Here is a 19,154-nt window from a genome sequence, read left to right as displayed (position 1 = left end):
GCCGCACCCATAACAAATAAGAATCGGAATCAATTGAACAACCAGCCGACTGCTAATAAATTTCAATACGTCGACCACAATTTGCATCACTTCAACCAGATCAACAGTAAAAAACCACCACCGGTCCAACCGTGAGTGTCGAAATGATATCGCCACGTTCGACGCCGCACTCGACGTCGTCAACGTACTCGACAAAGCATTCACGATTTTCCTGGATAGCGAAAGCTTCGCTGCAAAACGCAAACGACGCGATCTCGACAGTGGTGCTTGTCAGGCACTGCTCAGTCATGTGACGGAGGTACTGTAGACAACCAACCCGTCGTCTGCCATCTTGACGAAATCTTATCAGAATCGGAGACGGTACTGTATTAAGAATAATAACCTTTAAGATTGAGTATTATACAGTCATCTTCGAGCAGCATGATGAACGTGGTGCCGCCGCAGTGGCGCGACCCAATGCAGTGGGGCTTCATGTGCGCCGCGTCGTTCGTGCGGGCCATCAGCTGCTTCATGCGCTATGCGGGCACCTTCTGCGTAGCCATTGGTATGACTCTGATCTTCCTGGTGGGCGGACTCTTCATGCACGCCATCATCCCAATTATGGCGGAATCTACTGTGCAGGTAGAACCAGAAAAAATACGTAGAACGGAGGGTGGACTGATGAATTCTAACGTATTCCAGTTGGTATGTCATTTGATAATTGCCATGGTGCTGCTTTTCAATATCTACTTTAACTACGCACTGTGCTGCGCGACGGACCCGGTAAGGCGACACCTGTTCCTATCAATCGATGGCATTCTTCTTATTTAGCTATTGTGTTCTAGGGAATTATTACGGCCAAGTGGAAATCAGCGGCGGAAATTTACGATGCCGCAGTGGACGACCCCAGTGACGATGAAGAAGACGAAGAGGGCGTCGAACTAGAGCAAGGAGATTCGGACGGCAGCGAACTCGAGACAGGTCGCCTTCCGCGAATACGACCCAGCGCTGTCACTCCAGACGGAAAGAATGGGAGCAGCTGGGTACAGCTGCCACGCGTGCAGCTTATTGATCCACAGAGTGTCGCGAGACAACGTGGAGTTGAGGAAGGCATTTCGTACTGCAGAAGATGCCGACACTTTCGACCGCGACGCGCACACCACTGCTCGGTGTGCAATAGATGCATTGCGCACTTGGACCACCACTGTCCATGGGTGAATAACTGCATCGGACGGGACAATTATCGGGTATGCGGAGTTGCTGGTGTCGCTGGTGTCGTTGAGGCGGCAGTGCTAACGTGGAGTCTGTCCTGTGGTCGCGTTATGATGTTAATGCAGTATTTCTTTTCGTTCCTGCTGTGGCTAGCCGTGGGGTGCTACTACGCTGCCTACATGAGCTATAGGGCAGTCTACACTGATCTCAGTCGCGAACAATACGCTCGAGTAAGTTGGATGGACTGTGTACTGAAGATAAAACGTCACATTTTGCCTTGTATTTGCTTGCTGCAGATGCTTGTGCTTGCCCAAGTGAGGTCTTTCAACATCTCGGCGTCGAACACGCTGCAGTTCGTTTTTGCGATCTCTGCGTCCGCAGGCCTGGCTGTATCAATTCTTGCAACGTGGCATGTCTTCCTCATCACCACCGCACAGGTACATGTACCAAGCTGGGGCTGTCGTGGTCTTCGTAGACAATAATTTTATCCGAGTTCGTTTTGTTGCTAGACCTCAGTGGAGCTGCAGATCAATCGCCATCCGCGCAACCGGCGTCTTCATGGCGGAAAAGTGGTCAGTCCGTATTCGACTGGCAGCGTCCACGGCAACTGGGAACTTGTGTTCGGCAGGTGCAAGTACAAGGTTTTATCTCTCATGCCGAGTACGCGGTTGCCTCCGAATCCTCGAACGCTCAACAAGAAGAAGAAAAGAGCCATCAGCGAAGACGTCGAGTTGGTCAACGCAGGTTCATTGGACGCCATAGTATAAGCACTAACACCCTTGATTGAAGAGGAAGGTTACAATCTACGGCTTAGTAGTGCGAGTGAACGTGTAGATGCAGTATACGTCGCTCATCTCGTTAAAGTGCAGAGCGAACAGTTCAGCCGCAGCGTCATCGCCTACCAAAGGGTTCGTCTTGTAATCATCAGGGACCTCCTCCACCGCACACGTGAAGCCACGCGTCTCCATCGCTTCCTTGAACTCCACCAGCGAGTGTCGTGCCTGGGAAGCAACGTGTACAAACCGTCCTTCAGCAGCCAGCATACCGTCCACCACATTTACAAGCACTGGCACAATTTCCTGATGGTACACGAGATCCGAGCCGAAGAGCACGTCGAACTTGTCGTCATCGCAGCTGACAGGCCACGTCTCACGCTGAGCCCAGTCAATAGCCTCGACCTGAATAACCCCGTCCTCACTAACCTTACTCTGCTTCAAAGCTTCGGCCTGCTCGCGCTGGGCACGGATAGCCTTGCAATCAGTTTTGTGCTTCTTCCACGCCTTCTTCTGACACTCACGAGAGCAGTAAGCCACGGACCTGCAGCCCCCGCACGTCATGAGTTTGCCCTCGGGGTTATCTGGAGTAAAGCGCTGAACAGCACCACATCGACCGCAACAGTCAAGGATGGGAACTTCCTGCTTCTCCTCTCCAACGTCAGTCTTCTTGTCGGCCTTGTTCAGCTCCACATTGTGCTCTAAGTTCTGGATAGTGTGCGCGAACAGATCGGACAGCACCACACGCGCAGCATTCGTGTACTTGTGCACCGCCAGACCACTGACACCGCAGCCCGACCCAAGTTCGCAGACCTGTTTGCCCTAAAAAATGTCTCGGTGATCGATGACCCAACGACTCAGGATAAGCGCCGCCGACCAGATGGACACGCCCGTGATGTCTTCCTCTGCAGTCGATCCGAACGCGTCCCTGCTCCATTCCAGGGCCAGCTCTCTAGCGAGTACAGTCGGTAGCCCCGGGGCGAAGTCGAACTCAAGTACGGTCTCCTGTAGAACCTTGGGCGTGTTGCTGTCGGCCTCGTCTCCTTCCTCCTCGACCTCCTCCTTGATCGCGTCCTTGCCCATTCCTGTGCCTTCAGCCAGACGCTCCTCTGTCGCCGAGCTGTGCTCTAACAGCATCGCCACTGCGGTTTATACGCAGTGTAAGGATCTGCAATTACAGTCTCAACCCATAAAAACCACGTACAGATCTCCGTGTCTTCGCATTGGAAGGCTTCGGTGACGCAACCACGACCGAAACTATTGCGGGCCAGCACGTCCAAGTCCTTGACTCCATCCACGAGCAGCTTGACGATCTCTCGGTGCTTGTTTTGCACTGCCCAATCTACCACACAGCACAAAAAATAATATCAATGAGCAGTTCACTGTCATGATATTTCCGGTTCATCTTCCGTACGCAGTGGCAGATTTCCGTTGGCGTTCGGCACGTGCTTGGCTCCGTTGTTCAGTAGCTCGCGAACGCACTCAATGTGGCCATTCGCACACGCTGTTGTTAATAAAACCCAATTAATCAATTGCAACGTTAGCTCTAAAAAACGTGATCCTATTGACACAAGTGACGCACCCATGTGAAGTGGCGTATTGAGCGTCCCCGGTTGCACGAAGTTGATAAATTCATCGCTCTCGTCGCCTTCCACTGATTGTATTAACGTTCTGAGCTCCTGTTCGTCTCCAAAGCGCGCGCACTTAAGCACTTCCTCCGCCATCGTCGACGACTATTAGTCGTATTGTACTCAAGCCATTCGTCGGGAGAACGACTTTCGGCCAATTAAAAAGTTGGTCCTTGGTTTAGTGACCTCTGATTTCCTGGTCATAAAGACGGACATACGGTGTTTTGAAAGACTTTGAAGGTATTTTCATGTAATGGACAGCTTCTCAGTAGAATCTTACATCAGCGCTGCAGCAATAGGCCCCGTAGATCGAGCGACGACTCAGACAGTTCAAGTGAAGAAGCAAGCTCGAGTCAAACAGCAACTGGAAAAATTCTCCGTAAATTAGTTCCACTTGAAAACAACGCTTTTCAAATGGAGCTCACACTGAGGGCTGCCCTGCTTCTGTCTAGCTGGACCGTGAGTTATACGTTCAAGCTTGAACCTATTTCGTTAGAGCGAATTTATACGCTATTATAGAGACAAAGCTTTGCGAGCTCGAACAATTACAAGCGACATGGGAAAGTATATCATCAACAAGCAACAAGGAAATGGTGCACATGGACGCAATCTCGAACAGCAACGAGCTAGTCATCGACGGTCAGATTCAGTGGATTTTGGTTGAGACAAATGGGTTCGAGCTGTCTGAAGATAAAACCGAGATACGCTGTCTAAAGGCTGGATGGTATTAATACATCCTAAGTCTTGCGGTATTCTTGACACCCAAGACAGCCAACGCCACTGTTGAGCTACAAGTGAACGGCACAAGCATTCGACGTGATCGAGCGACTCTCGCTAATCATCCCAGCAGTATTTCTTGTGTCCGTAGCTCGTACCTGAAGGCGGGTGCTGTGTTGAAAGTAGTCGTGCCGAGCTCTCAAGACGTCGGAGCTGCTCTCACTGCAGCAAAAATCATGGGGTAAATCTTGGTCGCTGGTACACCGGCAACGAACCGTTCGTCTACATATAGTTTTTTTTTCACATGTTCGCATGTTCTCAGTCTTTTGCGTGTCTGTTACTTCTCGCACAAAACTAAGAAGTACAATTTTCGGCGTTACTTGGCTTCTCAAGAAGAATGTACCTTACAAGTTAGCTATGAACGAACTACTGACTGATGACAAAGTTAAGAAATGTCGGTGCTTGACGCTGGCAGCAGTTTTTGATGGTGGTTGGCCTCAAACTCAGCCAACCACGCAGCTAGACGTGTAACTTGGTAGGTAGTTTCTGTCGTGGCCTGGTCATCGAAACGGATATCTTTAAACACCTTGAGATTTCGAGCTTCAAATTTCGCTAGCCACTCGATCAACTTCGGCTGTATCGCCACATCAGTTCCGGTAGCTGACCAAAGTGCTCTCTCCGCGTAGTGCCCAACATCCACGGCGTCAACGTCTTCCAGCTGCATTTTGCACGTGGCTTCGAGCTCCTGCAAAGTCACCGATTGCCAAGGGCTACCGTTCAACTCGCTTATGTCCGGGTCAGATTCAAGTCGCGTGTCGGCTTGGTCACATGTGTCTGCTGCCTGTGTATCCGGTCTTGAGCATCTGCTCAATAACAAGCAGAAAACACAGCGCAGTGCTAGGAGAACCGTACACGATGTCGTTGCAGTCGCTTTCTCCGTCATGATCTTTCTCTCTCGACTACTGAAGGAAGGAAACACAACGTGGTCTGCTCGGTTGGGATGAACTTTCTATTGGATTGGCAATTGAAATGGTCGCATCGAAGAAAGTCTTACTTTTGTTTATTGTATTTGACGTCATGGCCTTTTTTCTCTATCTGCAGTTCCGGATCCACAACTTAACCCTGGAATGAAGTGTCGTGTCCTCACCACTAGCTTTCTCTTCCATGTCCTCGCCGCCAGCTTTCTCGCTCTCAGGTTCGTCTTCGAATCGGTCAATGTCCGCTTCGCTGAACCGGTGCCGGATAGGCAAGGAAGCTTTGAGCGAAGCATCGGTGCGGGTCGAAACCTCAATCATAGATTTACGGAGTTGGTCGATTGCCCGCCGAGTCGAGTCGCCCACATTGAGTTGCTTCGTCAGAGCTGAGCCCGCCCCGACGACACTGGATGACAGCGATGTAAGACGCGAGCCCCAACGTGAAGCGGATGGGAGATGCCTTTTGTCTGGGCACGACTTTCGCCAACGCGAAGTCGAATCTCTATCTTGGCCATTCCAGTCGTCAGCTAAGTCAAAGTCGAAGTCGTCGTGGCCAGCGGCGAGAATGGATGGATTGTCTCGCCGACCGTAGTACCCGGATGCCTGTGAGAATGTAGGTGCCATCGTTGCTCGGAGTCTGCAAATCGGAAAGTGAGAGCCCTTCGAGAGCTCATGATGCTGCTCATATGCGAAGCGAGGAATGTGGTGCCCACGAGAAGCCAAACGGTTGAAAAAAATCAGCAGCGACAGTAACGCAGCATGTGATGGAACACCAACAGTCTGCGGTGCACAATATCCTTGGCTCGGTGAGACCGACAGAAGATCAGCGGCGCCAACTTTGGAGTGGAAGGGAACGAGTTCACTACGAGGATGTCGACGCGCTGTTGGTGCAGTTTTGGCCGCTTCCTTATTGAGGACTTGAGGTCTCATGTTGAGGCTCACCGTGTTGACTTGACGTTGATCGACCTGAGATCGAGAGCACCGTTCTAAGATCGTGCTGCGTTGGCTGAAAAAACTGAGGTTGTCTCCGAAAAACTGAGGTTGTCCGCGGATCGTCTGCTGCACCAGTCGTCCGTCGTGAAGCATTGAAGGTCTCATCGGTGAGACTCTCACCGAGTCGGTGACACCGACAAAGCCGCTGTACTGGCAGAACTGGCAGTACTACTGCAGTGCATGGGCATGAAGCAGCGGCACACGTGCATTGTAGGCGACATTGAACATTGGGCCAGAAATTGTAACACAGACTGTAAAAAGTCTAATAATTGTCTGTTTGATATAAATAAAAGTGCTATATAACTTAGTGTCTTGAGAGGGCGGTAGAACTCATCAATTAGCCAGAAGCATCCTTTAAGGTCAGCGAAAATGTCCGGCAAGCCCCAGGAGAGAAGCGGATGATTGTGAACAGCTACGAGTATTTCAAAAGCCAGAAGGAACAAGGCCTCTTCAAAGGCATCAGGACACGCCAACTGGTCTCTGATTGCGTTGGTTGTGGTCCCAATACCGTTGACTCCGTGGTTAATGAGAAAAAGAATAACCCAGACACTGATTTTGAGGTATATCAATTATAACTGATAATTGTAGCATTTCCTTTTTAAACTAATATTTGTACAAAGCCCAGTGAAAACGACAGAGGTCGAAAGCGAGATTATGACCTGACGGATCCTTTATAATTGTTTTCACCATCCTGCTGGCAGAATTGAATGCTAAATCGACAAGGGCAATCTGCGACCGGGCGATGTGTCATCTTCCTTTTTGACATATGATTTGATTCTAGACCAATCATATCTGTGAATTTGGCGCGCCTTTCCCCCGAAAATGACAGTGTTCTGAGAAAGCATTTTTAAACGACTAAAACGGCTGGGAATTGGCTAAAAATTACCACAAAATCGAAATCTAAACGCATGATTGCACCCTATATCTAAATGTCGATATAGGTTTTCCTAAATGTAGACCTCTTATGCCTCTCTAGATTCTGGCCCAATGTTCAATGTCGCCTACAATAGCTGTTCTTGCATGACCATCCGTACTTCAATCATTCAAGGTGAGTATCTTGGCCGTTTCTAGCAAAGTCAAAGTCAACGCGGCGCACTGCAAAGATCGAATGATAACCGAGGCTCTCGGTCCGAGAGGAGGTATCGGTACGTACGGCAAGTTGCCTGGGGTCGCCCATGTAGCGACAAAGTGATCTACCTGCAAAAGGTATTATTTTATCCCTGCCAACGAATCGAATCGTGGCAGACAACGTTGACCAGAGACTTTCGCACGGTATTCATATTATGGGGGCTAGAACAAGTGCCGACGGGGTCCTAAAACTCAAAAAGCTCCTAGCTACTAATGCTGGTCGGCTGGCAGCAAAGGTTCCACAATTGAAAGGCTGGTGCCGAGTGAAATAAGAAACAGGCAGAAACCAGCCAAGAAGAGGCCAATGAAAGGATTCCTGTTGCTTTTGCTGCTTTGCGTCGCTTGCTGCTGTGCTACCGCCCAAAGGCGTGAGCGCGACTCTGCTATCGCCAACTTCCTCAAAGCGCGAGCTGGCTGGCAGACCATGTGCCTCTACACCTTCGACGATCCTGCCATCAGCAATGGATCTGCCGTAATGAATCGCGTTCCTGGCGATGCTTGTCCCTTTGATGCTCTCCAGCCAGACAACGATCTCGTGACGAGCTTGAACACGGCTTCTTCATTCTGGCAGCTTGGAGTCCACCTGGCTGAGGATCCCAACAACGACACCAAGCGGGTACAGCTTTCGTCGATCAGCTCCGTCTCCGCACGAGACTTTTTTACGATGGCAGCCGTCAGGAACAGCACTAGAAATGACGGTGGTGTGACGTTCGAGATGGTGATTCGACGTCGAGCGATGACCAACCACAGCATGACGCTGTTCTCCATCGCTAACGAATACGACAACTGCGTGGACGCCGGGTTTCGCCTGGATGTAAACGAGCATCAAGTGCTGAGCTTTATCTACTTTCTGCCTGTACTGGAGGAGGGTGGCGAAGCGGGAGTGGAGGCCTGTTACGAGCAGCGACTGTTTTCTGTGGACAACTCAGCAGCTTGTCAGCTTCCACCCTTACTTGAGCCGATGGAGCGAACTCCGCCCGTACACGTCACTGTCACGTTAGACCCATTGAGCGCACGGGGTCTATGGAAAACCGACTTCTACATGAGCTATACGAACGTCGAGACAATGCAGAGAGTTGACTGCGAAGTGCACGACGAGCAGCATCCCCCCAGCACTCAGGTACTTGGCAACCTTATTGAAGGTCGATACAGATTGTACTTGGGCAATAGCCCTCGCAACGTAACTTTTCCACGGCGACGCAAGCATTTGGCTCCAGCACGAGTAGTCCAGCCGGTTGGACATATGAGCAACCTGAACGCTACAGAGCGACTTCGTCTACTATTGAGGCAGAAACTGATGAGCATCGATGGACCGCGGTTGCCCAAGGCAATGCGGATTTTCGGTGATAACTCTGTCTCGCTGCAAATTCTAGGAGTCACATTTCCACCTCTGGATGAGGACACACCTCTAGCTTATCTCCGCAGCAAGTTTGCCGATTTCAAGGAGCAGTACGGCGATCAGATTGTCGATTATTTGGTCAACTCGGTGCAGCAAAAATCAAGAGGACCCGTCGTTACACAGCAATCCCAGTCTTCAAGCGGCCAAAGTAGCGGTGGGAGTGGCGAATTCTCCAGAGCCAAGCTCTTCCAAGGCGCAGATGGTGCGACTTTCGATCTTTTCCACTTCGCCATTTATCGCCGCGTGGTGTCGGATGAGCACGTGAATTCCATCTCAAGACAACAGTTATTGCCGACTCGCCAATTCTCATCTCTGCATCAAACTGTGCGGATTCCGGAAGACTCAATTGTACTGTTGAACCTCACGATGCTTGATGGAGTTTTCAATAATTTGCGTCTCGAGTTGAGGGGCATTCCAGAATTTGGACAACTTCTCCTGTTTCCTAACAAAACCGTAGTGACTTTGGATAATATGGATACATTTCGAAAACTCCCATTGGAATACCAACGCAGTATATTTTTCCGCCCGAAGCGTGATCAGAACAACGAGAACATCCCACTTCCAAACCCCGTGGCGTTCTCTCGGAGATTGGAGCCATACGCAACGGTCAGATTTGGAATCGCTGAAAGCTTGGCAGGACGGGTCGTAAACAAGAGTGCAGAAGCGAGGATCGACATCTTTGTGGACGCTGTGAACGACGCGCCACGTACCCAAACATGTGAAGTGGAAGTCCGCGTTGAGGTTGGTGTTCCTGTTGCATTGGATCTGAAAGGTGACGACATCGATGGAGCTCCCCTAAATGTAGAATCAAAGTCTGAAGCCACTGGTGCGAGTGATTTACTGTCCAGTTTCACGTTTTCCAACGAATCGACCGGTACCTCGAAGCTCCAGTTACTGAAAATTGTACGACTGCCTCAGTTCGGCAAGCTGTACGATTGCAAGACTAGTTGTGATCTGTTGCAAAGCCAAGATCTGGAATCATTTCGAGTTTACCGGAACAGCACGGAAATGGCAAAGGCGACTTATTCCACCAAGCTGACGTACATTTATCACGGATGGGGTCAAGACAATCTCGCGCAAAATGGAAGCACACCACTCGCAGTTGATGTGCTCTGGTACCAGTTGTCTGACGGGGATCCTGACGTGTTCTCTGATGTCGCTGTGGTGAAGTTTATTCTCTTTGATAAGATGAAATACCGGATGGAAGACAACGTAGTTGCCATCATTCGACTCAAGGAAGACTCGCTGCAGAAATTGAACCTCAGAACATTAGATCCGCTTGCAGCACTTTTCAACGCCAACACGGTCGTCAAAGTGACAACCCTCCCACAACATGGAACTCTTTTTCAGTTCAACCGCTACAAGAACAATGCAGCTAATTTGTCTCTTGAGAACATTGGAGCATGCGTCACGGTTCCTAACACGATCATTGCAGATCTTTGGAGTCGAGTTATCTACGTGCCCCAGCTCGATTACTTCAATCTGGACCCCCACGGTTCGTGGGGACGAGTATCTGGCGTCGATTACTTCGAGTACCAAGTATGGAATACATTTCCGGTGACCAACGACTCGCTTGCGGTGTATGAGAACTCACCCAGAGCACGCTTTATTAACAATAACGAAACGCGGAGGGTCGAGTTGGACGTCGTGAACGGAGCAGATGCTTTGGTTGTGCTTCCGCCATACGTATTCCCAGTAAATGTGTCGAATAGCGACGTAATTCCAACACCTGTAGTGTTCGAGGACCCCGACAGCATCAGTCTTGACGATGTGTACCAAGTGAACCTGGAAGCGGAAGACGGACTATCGGTGATTGAGTTGGGGGTTTCCATCACAGACGATGATGTTATGAGTGGATGCCCATTTGAGCGCCCGTGCTCGCTCAGTCGGAGCACAAGTGGAACTCCTTTGAACGTCACTTCTGGCAGCTCTCACGACGAGTTGTACTTCCACATCACGACGCAGCTATTTGACCCTGCGCATATCCAGGTGACGGGGACGAAGGCTGTGCTCGATGCAGCATTATCAGCTCTTACATTTCGCGATTTGTCTCGAGTCTCTCGCGACACCTCCCATACAGCAGAGTTTACAGTGTGGGTAAAGCGCGTCAATGCCAGTGATGATACTCAGCAAGCTCAAGCCACATTTACGATCAGCTTCACAACAGAAGATCTGAATGGCTCTCCAGCCAGCAATAATCTGGTTTCGGCGTTAAATTCGCAACTAGAGCGGTACATGTCGACGTTGCTGGTTCTGATCGCGGGGTGGCTGGTAGTATCGGGCGCTTCGTGTTTCTCTATTGGATTCTGCTGCTGCTGTTGCAGTCAAGCGCGTAAGAAGCGACGACAGAAGTTTGAGCAACAACAGCGGCTCTTCCAGGCACAAGTCGCTCAAAATGATTTCGAGTATTCAATATTGCTCAAGAGTCTTGCGGATCTACTGTTGGAGCCAAACTTGCTGGTCAGTCGATGCGTACTGGAGAGTTGTCTTTCTGGCAAAAGTAACCGGAAACAGACAGAAGCTTTGGCACAGGCGTTTATCTTACGGAGTCTAATGCCTTTGCTGGAGAGTGAACGACAAGGAACTCGGTTTGTCTTCCAACTCATGGCGATTGAATACTCCGAGGGCATAAGAGCATCAGCATCATCGAATTTTCAGCGTCATGGCTTTTTGACGCAGCATAGCACAGCGAGTAAGGCTCTTGCTGGCTTCTGTCGTGCCATTGGATCAAAGTGGATCTCCGAGTTGCTGGTGCCGAGTGATGATAGAAGTGCCTTCAACACAAAAGATACCGTCTCGGACCTTGGAAGATTTCTCGAAATACTTGCAGCGCACGTTGGGACGCTCCCCGTTGAAATCGTTATCCTCTGCCGCGCATGTGTCAGGATGGTTCAGAGAAATGAAAGCGATCAGAGTCGTCAGATGGAGCTAGACGCGGTGCATCTGGTCTTCTTCAGCCATTTTCTTGGCCCAGCTATGGTGTTTCCACGGGATGGCGCAATCAAGAAGCAGAACCGTTTTCGAGACATCGCTTACCAGATCGTACTATTCACTGATCAATGGAGCAGTGGCGACTACGACACAACTCATGAATTTCGATCTCGAAGCAGCAAAACTGACAGCTTGCTTGGAGAACTATCAGCGGAGTCACACTGCCGACTTAAATACGAAACTTTGTTGGGAACGATCTCCCAATCACCAGCAATCGAAAGCGAGTTTGACCCAAAAGAGGCTAAAGGAGACGTGGACTGCGAGCTCATGGGCATGTGCCTCATGAACATCCACAGTGTGCTCGACAGTTTTTTCCCCGAATTCAAGCGAAAAATAATCCAAACTCCAGCTGCAACGAACACTGAGCAGATTGAAAGCTTAATCGCCCGTGTGAGTCGACTTCTTAAGGCGCTTAGTTGTCCGCTTGCCAGCATCCAAGAGTTGATCGAGTGTGCACGACCAGAACTTCTAAATGACCCGTTGGTCTGGAACGGCTTCAGTTTCCAAGAATGGATGGATCGAGCACAAATGCCTGAGCAGCAACAGCCCACCACCTCCTACGGACAGTTTGGCAGTGAAAGAAACCAATCTCCTCTCGCGCACCATATCCACGACGACGAAGAGGCTATTCTGGACGAAGATGGCAGCTCTCCTCAAGATGTAGACTGGATCAAAAAGTGAGATTCAGGTAATTGCATTCCTCCTTCTCGAGGTACTTCGAAGTATGCTTTTGGACAGGACCGGTATTTTTGCTTTTCGTGTTAAAAAAAGCAAAGTCAGATTATAATACCTTAAAAATACCACTGTGATTAAAACAGCCCGGTTTATTTGAGATTAGTCGTGCATTCGAGCTTTCAAATCTGGGATATTACACCACCAGTTAAACACAGGTCTCGGCAATAGGGGTTGTCAATGTTCGCAGCAGCTAAACATTTATTTTTATGACTAAAATATTATTAGCCAATCAAACAGATGGACTATTGACCACCCCTGCAGCAGCTACCGTCTTACCCCGCATATAAGGCATATGTGCTATAAATAAATACAACACTGCTTGTGTGTTATATTTGTTTAGAAAGCCTATGTGCTGTACAGCGAACAAATTATTTGACTTTGAAGAATGGGTCCTAGAATCTTGCTTGGTCGTTGAGGCTTGACCCTCCTACGCGATCGGTTAGGGTTCAAACCCTCCTGCGTGCAGTTCACATGATGTGGTGATTGGTAACGGGTCTTCTCTTTCTGTTGTGGCTGCGTTGTATACGGAGGTTTTGCTTGTTAGTATTATGAATTCTATGAAAAAAAATCTTTTTATAAGAATCGTTTACATGTAATCACGTGTATTATACTTAAGTACTATGTATCCATCTACTTTCACTGCGAAATATGATCCGGAGCGAGCCAAGCACAGCGTTTTCAGAGGATTTTCAACCGTGTACGAGAATTTGGACACCAGCTTATTGTCCTTGTCAACAGTACTTACCTATAGCTACGTCGCTCAGCACTCATGGCTGTGTAAATTATAAAATAAGAGAATTAAAGCCAAGTAACAGCAGCACCGACAAGTTTGTTGAGAAGGGTGGTTAGTTGGAGCTCTCAAGAATATTCATTGGTTGGTACAGCCTTGTGTTGTAACTAGGTTTCAGCCACATGTGTTCTAATTAGGTAGGTGGTCAAATTGAGGTTTAAGCTAGATGTCGAGCGAATCCCGTATTTTATTTAGAGCACATATGCCTTATATGTGGGGTAAGACGGTAGTCGTATATTTTCTCCAAGATGCCGCGTCCAAGCGACCGTCAAGTCGCTCTACGAAAGCTAAAAATTGTTCTTCAAGTCAGAGAGGAGGCGGCTACACTTCGCTACTTATATGACGATGAAGATTTAAGTGAAGATGAGCCAGACATCCTGCATGCTGCTGCATACGAGCGAGTACTGGGCTCGCGATACTTTGATCGACCGTCGTCGTACCGTCGTCGTAACGATTGCTGGAAGCAATTGCTCTACGATACTACAGAGCTAAATTCGACGGAGTTTTTGGAGCACTTTCGGCTAGAACGCGAGGCATTCTTCAGACTCGTCGACCTGGTGAGACCACCCGGCTATGGTTTCTTCGGGCAATTGCCCGTTTCGCGGTGGAGTGCAGCTGCACATGCTTGTGCTGTTGAAATGCCTCGGTGCATTTGGCAATGATAACACGTGGTCAAAGCAGGCACACAATCTTGGTATCGGTAAAGGGACAAATGGAGACTACCTGCAGCGTGCGTCGGGCGCGTTGCTGACATTAGGCGCTAACACAGTTGCGTAACCAGACGAGCTAGAGCGCAGTCAAATATCGCGACGCATTTACCGTAAAAATGGGTTTGTAAATTGTATTGGTATGGTTGATGGCACGCTGTTGCGACCTGAATTGAAGCCATCAAAGAAGGTGAAGTATACAATTCGCGAGGAGGATTTTACGCAGTAAATGCTCTTATCGTCTGCGATGATGTGGCCAGGGTACGTCAATTTGTTGTGGGATGGCCGGGGTCAGTTCACGACAATAGAGTTTGGAGAAACAGCCCACCAAACCAGAACCAGCAAGCTTTCTTCCGCAACAAAGAGTACCTTCTTGGAGACTCAGCCTAGCTTCATGTGTGATGGTCCCGGCTTTCAAGAAGCCAGCAGGAGGAGCGATGAATCCTGTTCACGCCTATTTTACCAGCCAACTGGCTACTGCCAGGATTAAATCAGAGCATTGCATTGGGCTGCTTAAGACTAGGTTTCAATATCTGAATGGCATTCGGTCTCAATTGGCTAAGCGGCGACACTTACGCAGAATCATTCGATATGTATCTTGCACGTGCATTTTACACAATTTGCTCATTGCGGAACTAGCTCGTGAGGAGTGGGAAGATGGCACGCAACGGTACGGTGCGTCCTCGAGCGATCTTGATGCGTTTGACGAGCTGAACATGGCAATCGCTACTGACGCTGGAGGGAAGGATCGACGCAACCAGCTTCTGGCGTACCTGCTGGAGGTCCGGGGCTAAACGGAGCAACATGGGCGAGTGGAAGAACCGCGTCAATTTCATCTTGAGGAGCACCGTCAGCTTTACGTTTTTTTTCTCTCTCGAAGAAGAGTCACCAGACGCTGAGTACGCCAATGCTCAGCTTCTTCCTTGAGCTTCACTGTATTTGCATTAAGCTCGGTAATACGGGCCTCCGCTTCTTGCTCTTTCTTCTCCGATTGGTGCTGGCGGAACTGTAATCCCTGCCGTTGAATAGTTATTTTTTTCAACTCGATTTCTTTTTGCTGAACAAGCTCTTTTAGTGACACTAGCACTTGGTGATCCACGTTGGGTTTTCGTTTTTGTGGTGGATGTAGCAATTGAGCGAAGCCCTGCTTACCCGATTGACGATTTATCTGCCTCGTGCCCGAGCTACTGGCAGTAGTACCCGTACCCGTAGGCGTAGCCGCTCCTGTACCAAAAGTAGCTATTTCGCCCGGCGAACGAGAGTTACGCTCCGCTGCTCCTTGCGTCAGCTGACGGACGTCTTCCGAGTTTTGAATGTCGTTATCGCCGTCAGATGAGCTCTCACTGCCGTGATCACTGTAGGAAAATCCCTGGTCGGTGTTGAGGAGAAGAGGGTGAGTACTTGGACTATCATCCATTATGGGATGCAGCTCATAGAAACTAGAACACTTGTGTAGGATGGCGGCTCGTAGATCAGCTTCGTTCTCGACACCCTGGCCTGTGTTGCTCCGCCAGTCAGAGGCTTCTCGAAAACTAGTTTCTAACCCCGATATCTTATTCATAACATCTTTGGGAGCACGAGCAGTCTTCACACCACTGGCCGATATGGCCTCTACGACTTCGCCCGCCAAAGTTTGCTTTGTTTCACCACTTTGTCCTTCGCCGCCATGATACCGATCGTAATTGTTGCCGTCAGTCATCCACTTGATTAGCACACTAAGAGAGCTCACACTTGGATCTGGGCCGTCATTGGGCCACGGAAAACGCCTTTTTAAAGGAAGGGCAGCTGTTTCCAGCCGCACGGCCTTCAGAATGGCATTATAGCAGCGCTTTCCGCAGACAACCTTTTTGAATTGATCAACGCCAGAGAAAGAAGCTAGCATGTTTGTTAAACAAGCGCGGTGAATAGTGCTCGCACACCCGCTGTTGCTGCATGGAACAAAGCTTGAGTCTTCGTCCGTTATCTTTAACACACGGCGACACGATTTCCACTTGCAAGACGCCATGGCCTTTTAAAGATCTTTGGCAAAAAAAATTTCTAGCTGCTGACTGACCAGCCAAATATTTTTTCATACAATCAGGGACCTGAATAAAAAACTGACTAACAGTAAAAAAAGAAAAGGTTAATAGCTGCTGCCGACATTCCCCCCCCCTCACTTTCAAATCAGCTTTGCACCCAGTAGAGCCCCGCCTGTTTAGCACCAACAGTCGGCGTTTGAAAGATCTTCGTGCAAAGGTCGTGCCCAGTTTTGTCTTAAACTGAGTATAGCGACATCACCAGCAGCGACTTTTCGCAGCATGACGGCCCTGAAGGACCCGGGTAAGGCGAAGCCGCCGGACCTCGCGCCACGCCAGGCCGACGCCATGGTGGCGAACCCCAGTGGGCGGCAGCGGAGAGAGGTGACTGAGCAAGGGAGTAGTGCCTTCAGTCCAGACTCGATCATCCCAGAGACGCCGGCGTCGACGCAAGAGGACGATGCCGAGATGGAGGAGCCTAAGCCGGAGGAGCGGGATTCGGATCAGAAGACGACAACGGAGGAGTGCAGTGAACATGAGCGACCAGCTCCAGTGGCTACGAAGCCGCGCGCGAGTCCGGAGCCAAGCGAGAGCAAGCCGCTGCACGCGGACCCACCAGAAGGAGTCTCGGACGCCAGCCCCGGCGTGTCAACCGATGCACCTGCGGTGAAGCCGTTCGAAATGTTTGAAGCGGTCGTGGCGGAGATGAAAAGTTTCCCGGCAGAAACTGCTCGGACGGCTTGGACGTCGACAGTAGCGGAGCTATACGCGCTCGCCCATGCCAAAGTGCCAATTGACGAAAACCTCCTCCCGAGTGGCAAGCGGCGCTATCCGCGCCTCAAGGGGGACGAGAAGACATTACTGCTAAAGCTGTTTCGAGAGATTTGCGTTCACGGTACTGGGTCATTTGAAGAATGGGAGCGGTTTGCTCAAGCCGCAACCCAGGATCTCTACAACACGGCATGGCCGTTCAAATCGATAATGAACAGCATGATCAGCAAGGTAAAGTGGGCCAGGGCCAAGTCACTTAATCAGTGGGCGACCAAGGCGCGTGCAGGAACGGCTACGTCAGCAGCGGGAAAGGCATCGCCCGATGGGGACGGGCGGTACCAAGATTTTATGTTCAATCCCATGGTATTCCGCACAGCCGACATTGCAGCGCTGTAAAAAATCTGCGAGCGACCAGCAGCGGCGTCTGCGGGGCGGCAACTGCGACCAGAGGCGGACGATGAGTGGAAAATCATCAGTGGGATGACCGAAGGCAGCATTGTGTGCCGGCGGATGCCTGAGTTCCTCAAGAGTGTGCTGGATTCCAAAGAACGCATCCGGCTGCACCGAGCCATCCAAAGCCAAGTGGAAGGAGAACTTCAGTTGCAACTGCGAGGCAGGACTACCATTCGGCCCAGTCGTCAGCAAACGCAGATGATTCAGGAGGATATCCGAGTGGCGGCGGAAGAGCTACACGTTAATACGCCGGAGCTGGGCAGCATGCTGAGCTTGGCCAAGACGATTAGCTACAATCATGTACAGCGGAGTTTGCACTTCTTTTTCTTCGACCGGGCAACGGCCCGGTCTTTCCAAGCGGTCCAAGTCCCGTTTCACCGCATGGTGTATCGACTTCTGAATGTGCATCGTCCGGACACTGGGTCGGTTTGGGACCGCCAGCTTGGACGAGATGGAACACGCGTCACTGCACAAAGGCATTATGAGATTGAGATCTACAACATCACTAGCTTCACGGATGTTGGGAGGCTAGTGGCATACCTGCAACAACATATCGCGACGAGGTTTGAGATGGACGATATGGACACGTGCACCCCCGACTCAAGAACCTCCACTGTGTGGAAACTGACGGTCCAGGCAGCAGAATGTCCAGATTCCTTACGAGGAATTGTGCGGATCATGTGGTACGGCCGGCCGTTGGTACTGAAGCATCCGTTCGTAGGCCCACGGTTGCAATGCCTTCGGTGTGGTATGCTAGGGCACACCTTAGCGCGGTGCCGCTATACGGACCAACAATTGCTGCAATCAGGCAGTCGGGTGGCTACGGAGCAAGAAGTGGCCCGGTTGGAAGACATGGCGCAGCCCTTCCGCAGTTTAGATGAAGTCAAGCGCGCAGCCGCTAAACGGTTAGCTCTCCAGGCGGCGGCAGTCCAGGCGACGCAGGTGTCAATCACACCTCCGCGGGTATCAGTCCAGCACCCCCAGACCTCGCCGGGAGCAGCCGAGCCAGGTTCGACGAAGCAGTCAGGGCCTGCAGGTCCCCCAGCGGAATCGATTATCCCGCCCGATCCCAAGAAGAAATGGATCACGACGCCACTGCGCAATGGCAGGAAGCTGTATGCGCATGCCGCGGCGCTCCAACAGAAATTGAGTGTCACCCAGTCACAATTCGCAGCATTGGACGACGAGGAGGTGGAGGAGTCGGTGGAAGCCTCACCCGTGTCGGCCGAACAGGCTGGCAACCTGACGATCGTCATCTCATCGGGAGACTAAAAAGAGGAGAAAGCCCCTGTTCCCCTCACATATGAGCAGAAGCAACAGCTCCACCTCGTGAAAGATAAGCCGCCTAAGCCCTATTCCACTCCCCAGCTGGTAGGGTTAAAGCAACGAGAGCGCAAGGCAGTCCTCCAAGCGGTTGCCAAAGTGGCTCAGCGATCAGGGGATCGGTTGACTCCTCTTCCGTTTGCAGGTGGCGAACTGACATCGTTCGCGGCAATCGAAGAAAGTCTTGCGCTCAGCCCAGTTAGCACGCCAGCGACCGGCAACTGTATGGCTATGGCACTGGCTCAAGCGATGGCTGATGCCGATTTAGCGGCCCCTGATGGCACGTTGGACGAGATCACGGGATGCATCAAACGAGGCATTCAATGGGCTGGCCAACTGCATATGTCGGAGCAGTACGATCACTACGTTCGCACGAATACGTTGGTGAATGTTGACCGCGGATGGGCAGGCATGGAAGCACATGAGTCGACGAAGCAGTTCAAATGGTACTTGGAGGAATACGCCAACTCCCCTTCCAACAGGGACGCCATCATCCCTCGGTACAATTGGGGGTGCAGTGAGTTGCTGGCCATGGCTGCAAACTTCCTGCAGCGCGAAATCTTCGT

The 19,154-nt window shown here is 50.6% G+C and overlaps 5 protein-coding genes across 5 annotated transcripts; 3 read left to right on the top strand and 2 right to left on the bottom strand.

Moving 5' to 3' along the window:
- Positions 1-420: 420 nt before the first annotated feature.
- PITG_01109 (palmitoyltransferase, putative) lies at positions 421-1,958 on the top strand (the record flags this gene model as incomplete). Its single annotated transcript, XM_002909582.1, has 7 exons — positions 421-621; positions 682-762; positions 825-875; positions 957-1,226; positions 1,317-1,421; positions 1,488-1,628; positions 1,701-1,958. The coding sequence occupies 7 exons, from the start codon at positions 421-423 to the stop codon at positions 1,956-1,958; spliced, it is 1,107 nt and encodes a 368-aa protein (XP_002909628.1).
- Positions 1,959-1,994: 36 nt separating this feature from the next.
- On the bottom strand, positions 1,995-3,688 carry PITG_01108 (uncharacterized protein; the record flags this gene model as incomplete). Its single annotated transcript, XM_002909581.1, has 5 exons — positions 1,995-2,786; positions 2,979-3,106; positions 3,169-3,306; positions 3,379-3,468; positions 3,547-3,688. The coding sequence occupies 5 exons, from the start codon at positions 3,686-3,688 to the stop codon at positions 1,995-1,997; spliced, it is 1,290 nt and encodes a 429-aa protein (XP_002909627.1).
- A 1,066-nt stretch (positions 3,689-4,754) lies between these two features.
- On the bottom strand, positions 4,755-6,497 carry PITG_01107 (uncharacterized protein; the record flags this gene model as incomplete). Its single annotated transcript, XM_002909580.1, has 3 exons — positions 4,755-4,921; positions 5,457-5,920; positions 6,397-6,497. 3 exons carry the CDS (start codon positions 6,495-6,497, stop codon positions 4,755-4,757), a joined length of 732 nt encoding a protein of 243 aa, XP_002909626.1.
- Positions 6,498-7,828: 1,331 nt separating this feature from the next.
- Positions 7,829-9,497, top strand: PITG_01106 (uncharacterized protein; the record flags this gene model as incomplete). The annotated part of the gene is made up of 4 exons (XM_002909579.1): positions 7,829-8,914; positions 8,987-9,259; positions 9,335-9,409; positions 9,465-9,497. The coding sequence occupies 4 exons, from the start codon at positions 7,829-7,831 to the stop codon at positions 9,495-9,497; spliced, it is 1,467 nt and encodes a 488-aa protein (XP_002909625.1).
- A 1,335-nt stretch (positions 9,498-10,832) lies between these two features.
- Positions 10,833-12,270, top strand: PITG_01105 (uncharacterized protein; the record flags this gene model as incomplete). Its single annotated transcript, XM_002909578.1, has 4 exons — positions 10,833-11,516; positions 11,592-11,819; positions 11,946-12,182; positions 12,245-12,270. The coding sequence occupies 4 exons, from the start codon at positions 11,039-11,041 to the stop codon at positions 12,268-12,270; spliced, it is 969 nt and encodes a 322-aa protein (XP_002909624.1).
- Positions 12,271-19,154: the final 6,884 nt, after the last annotated feature.

The sequence above is a fragment of the Phytophthora infestans genome, genomic scaffold (genome assembly GCF_000142945.1).
Source record: "Phytophthora infestans T30-4 supercont1.1 genomic scaffold, whole genome shotgun sequence".
In the NCBI taxonomy this organism is placed as follows: Eukaryota; Oomycota; class Peronosporomycetes; order Peronosporales; family Peronosporaceae; genus Phytophthora; species Phytophthora infestans.
This window is presented reverse-complemented; position numbering and strand designations above follow the sequence as displayed.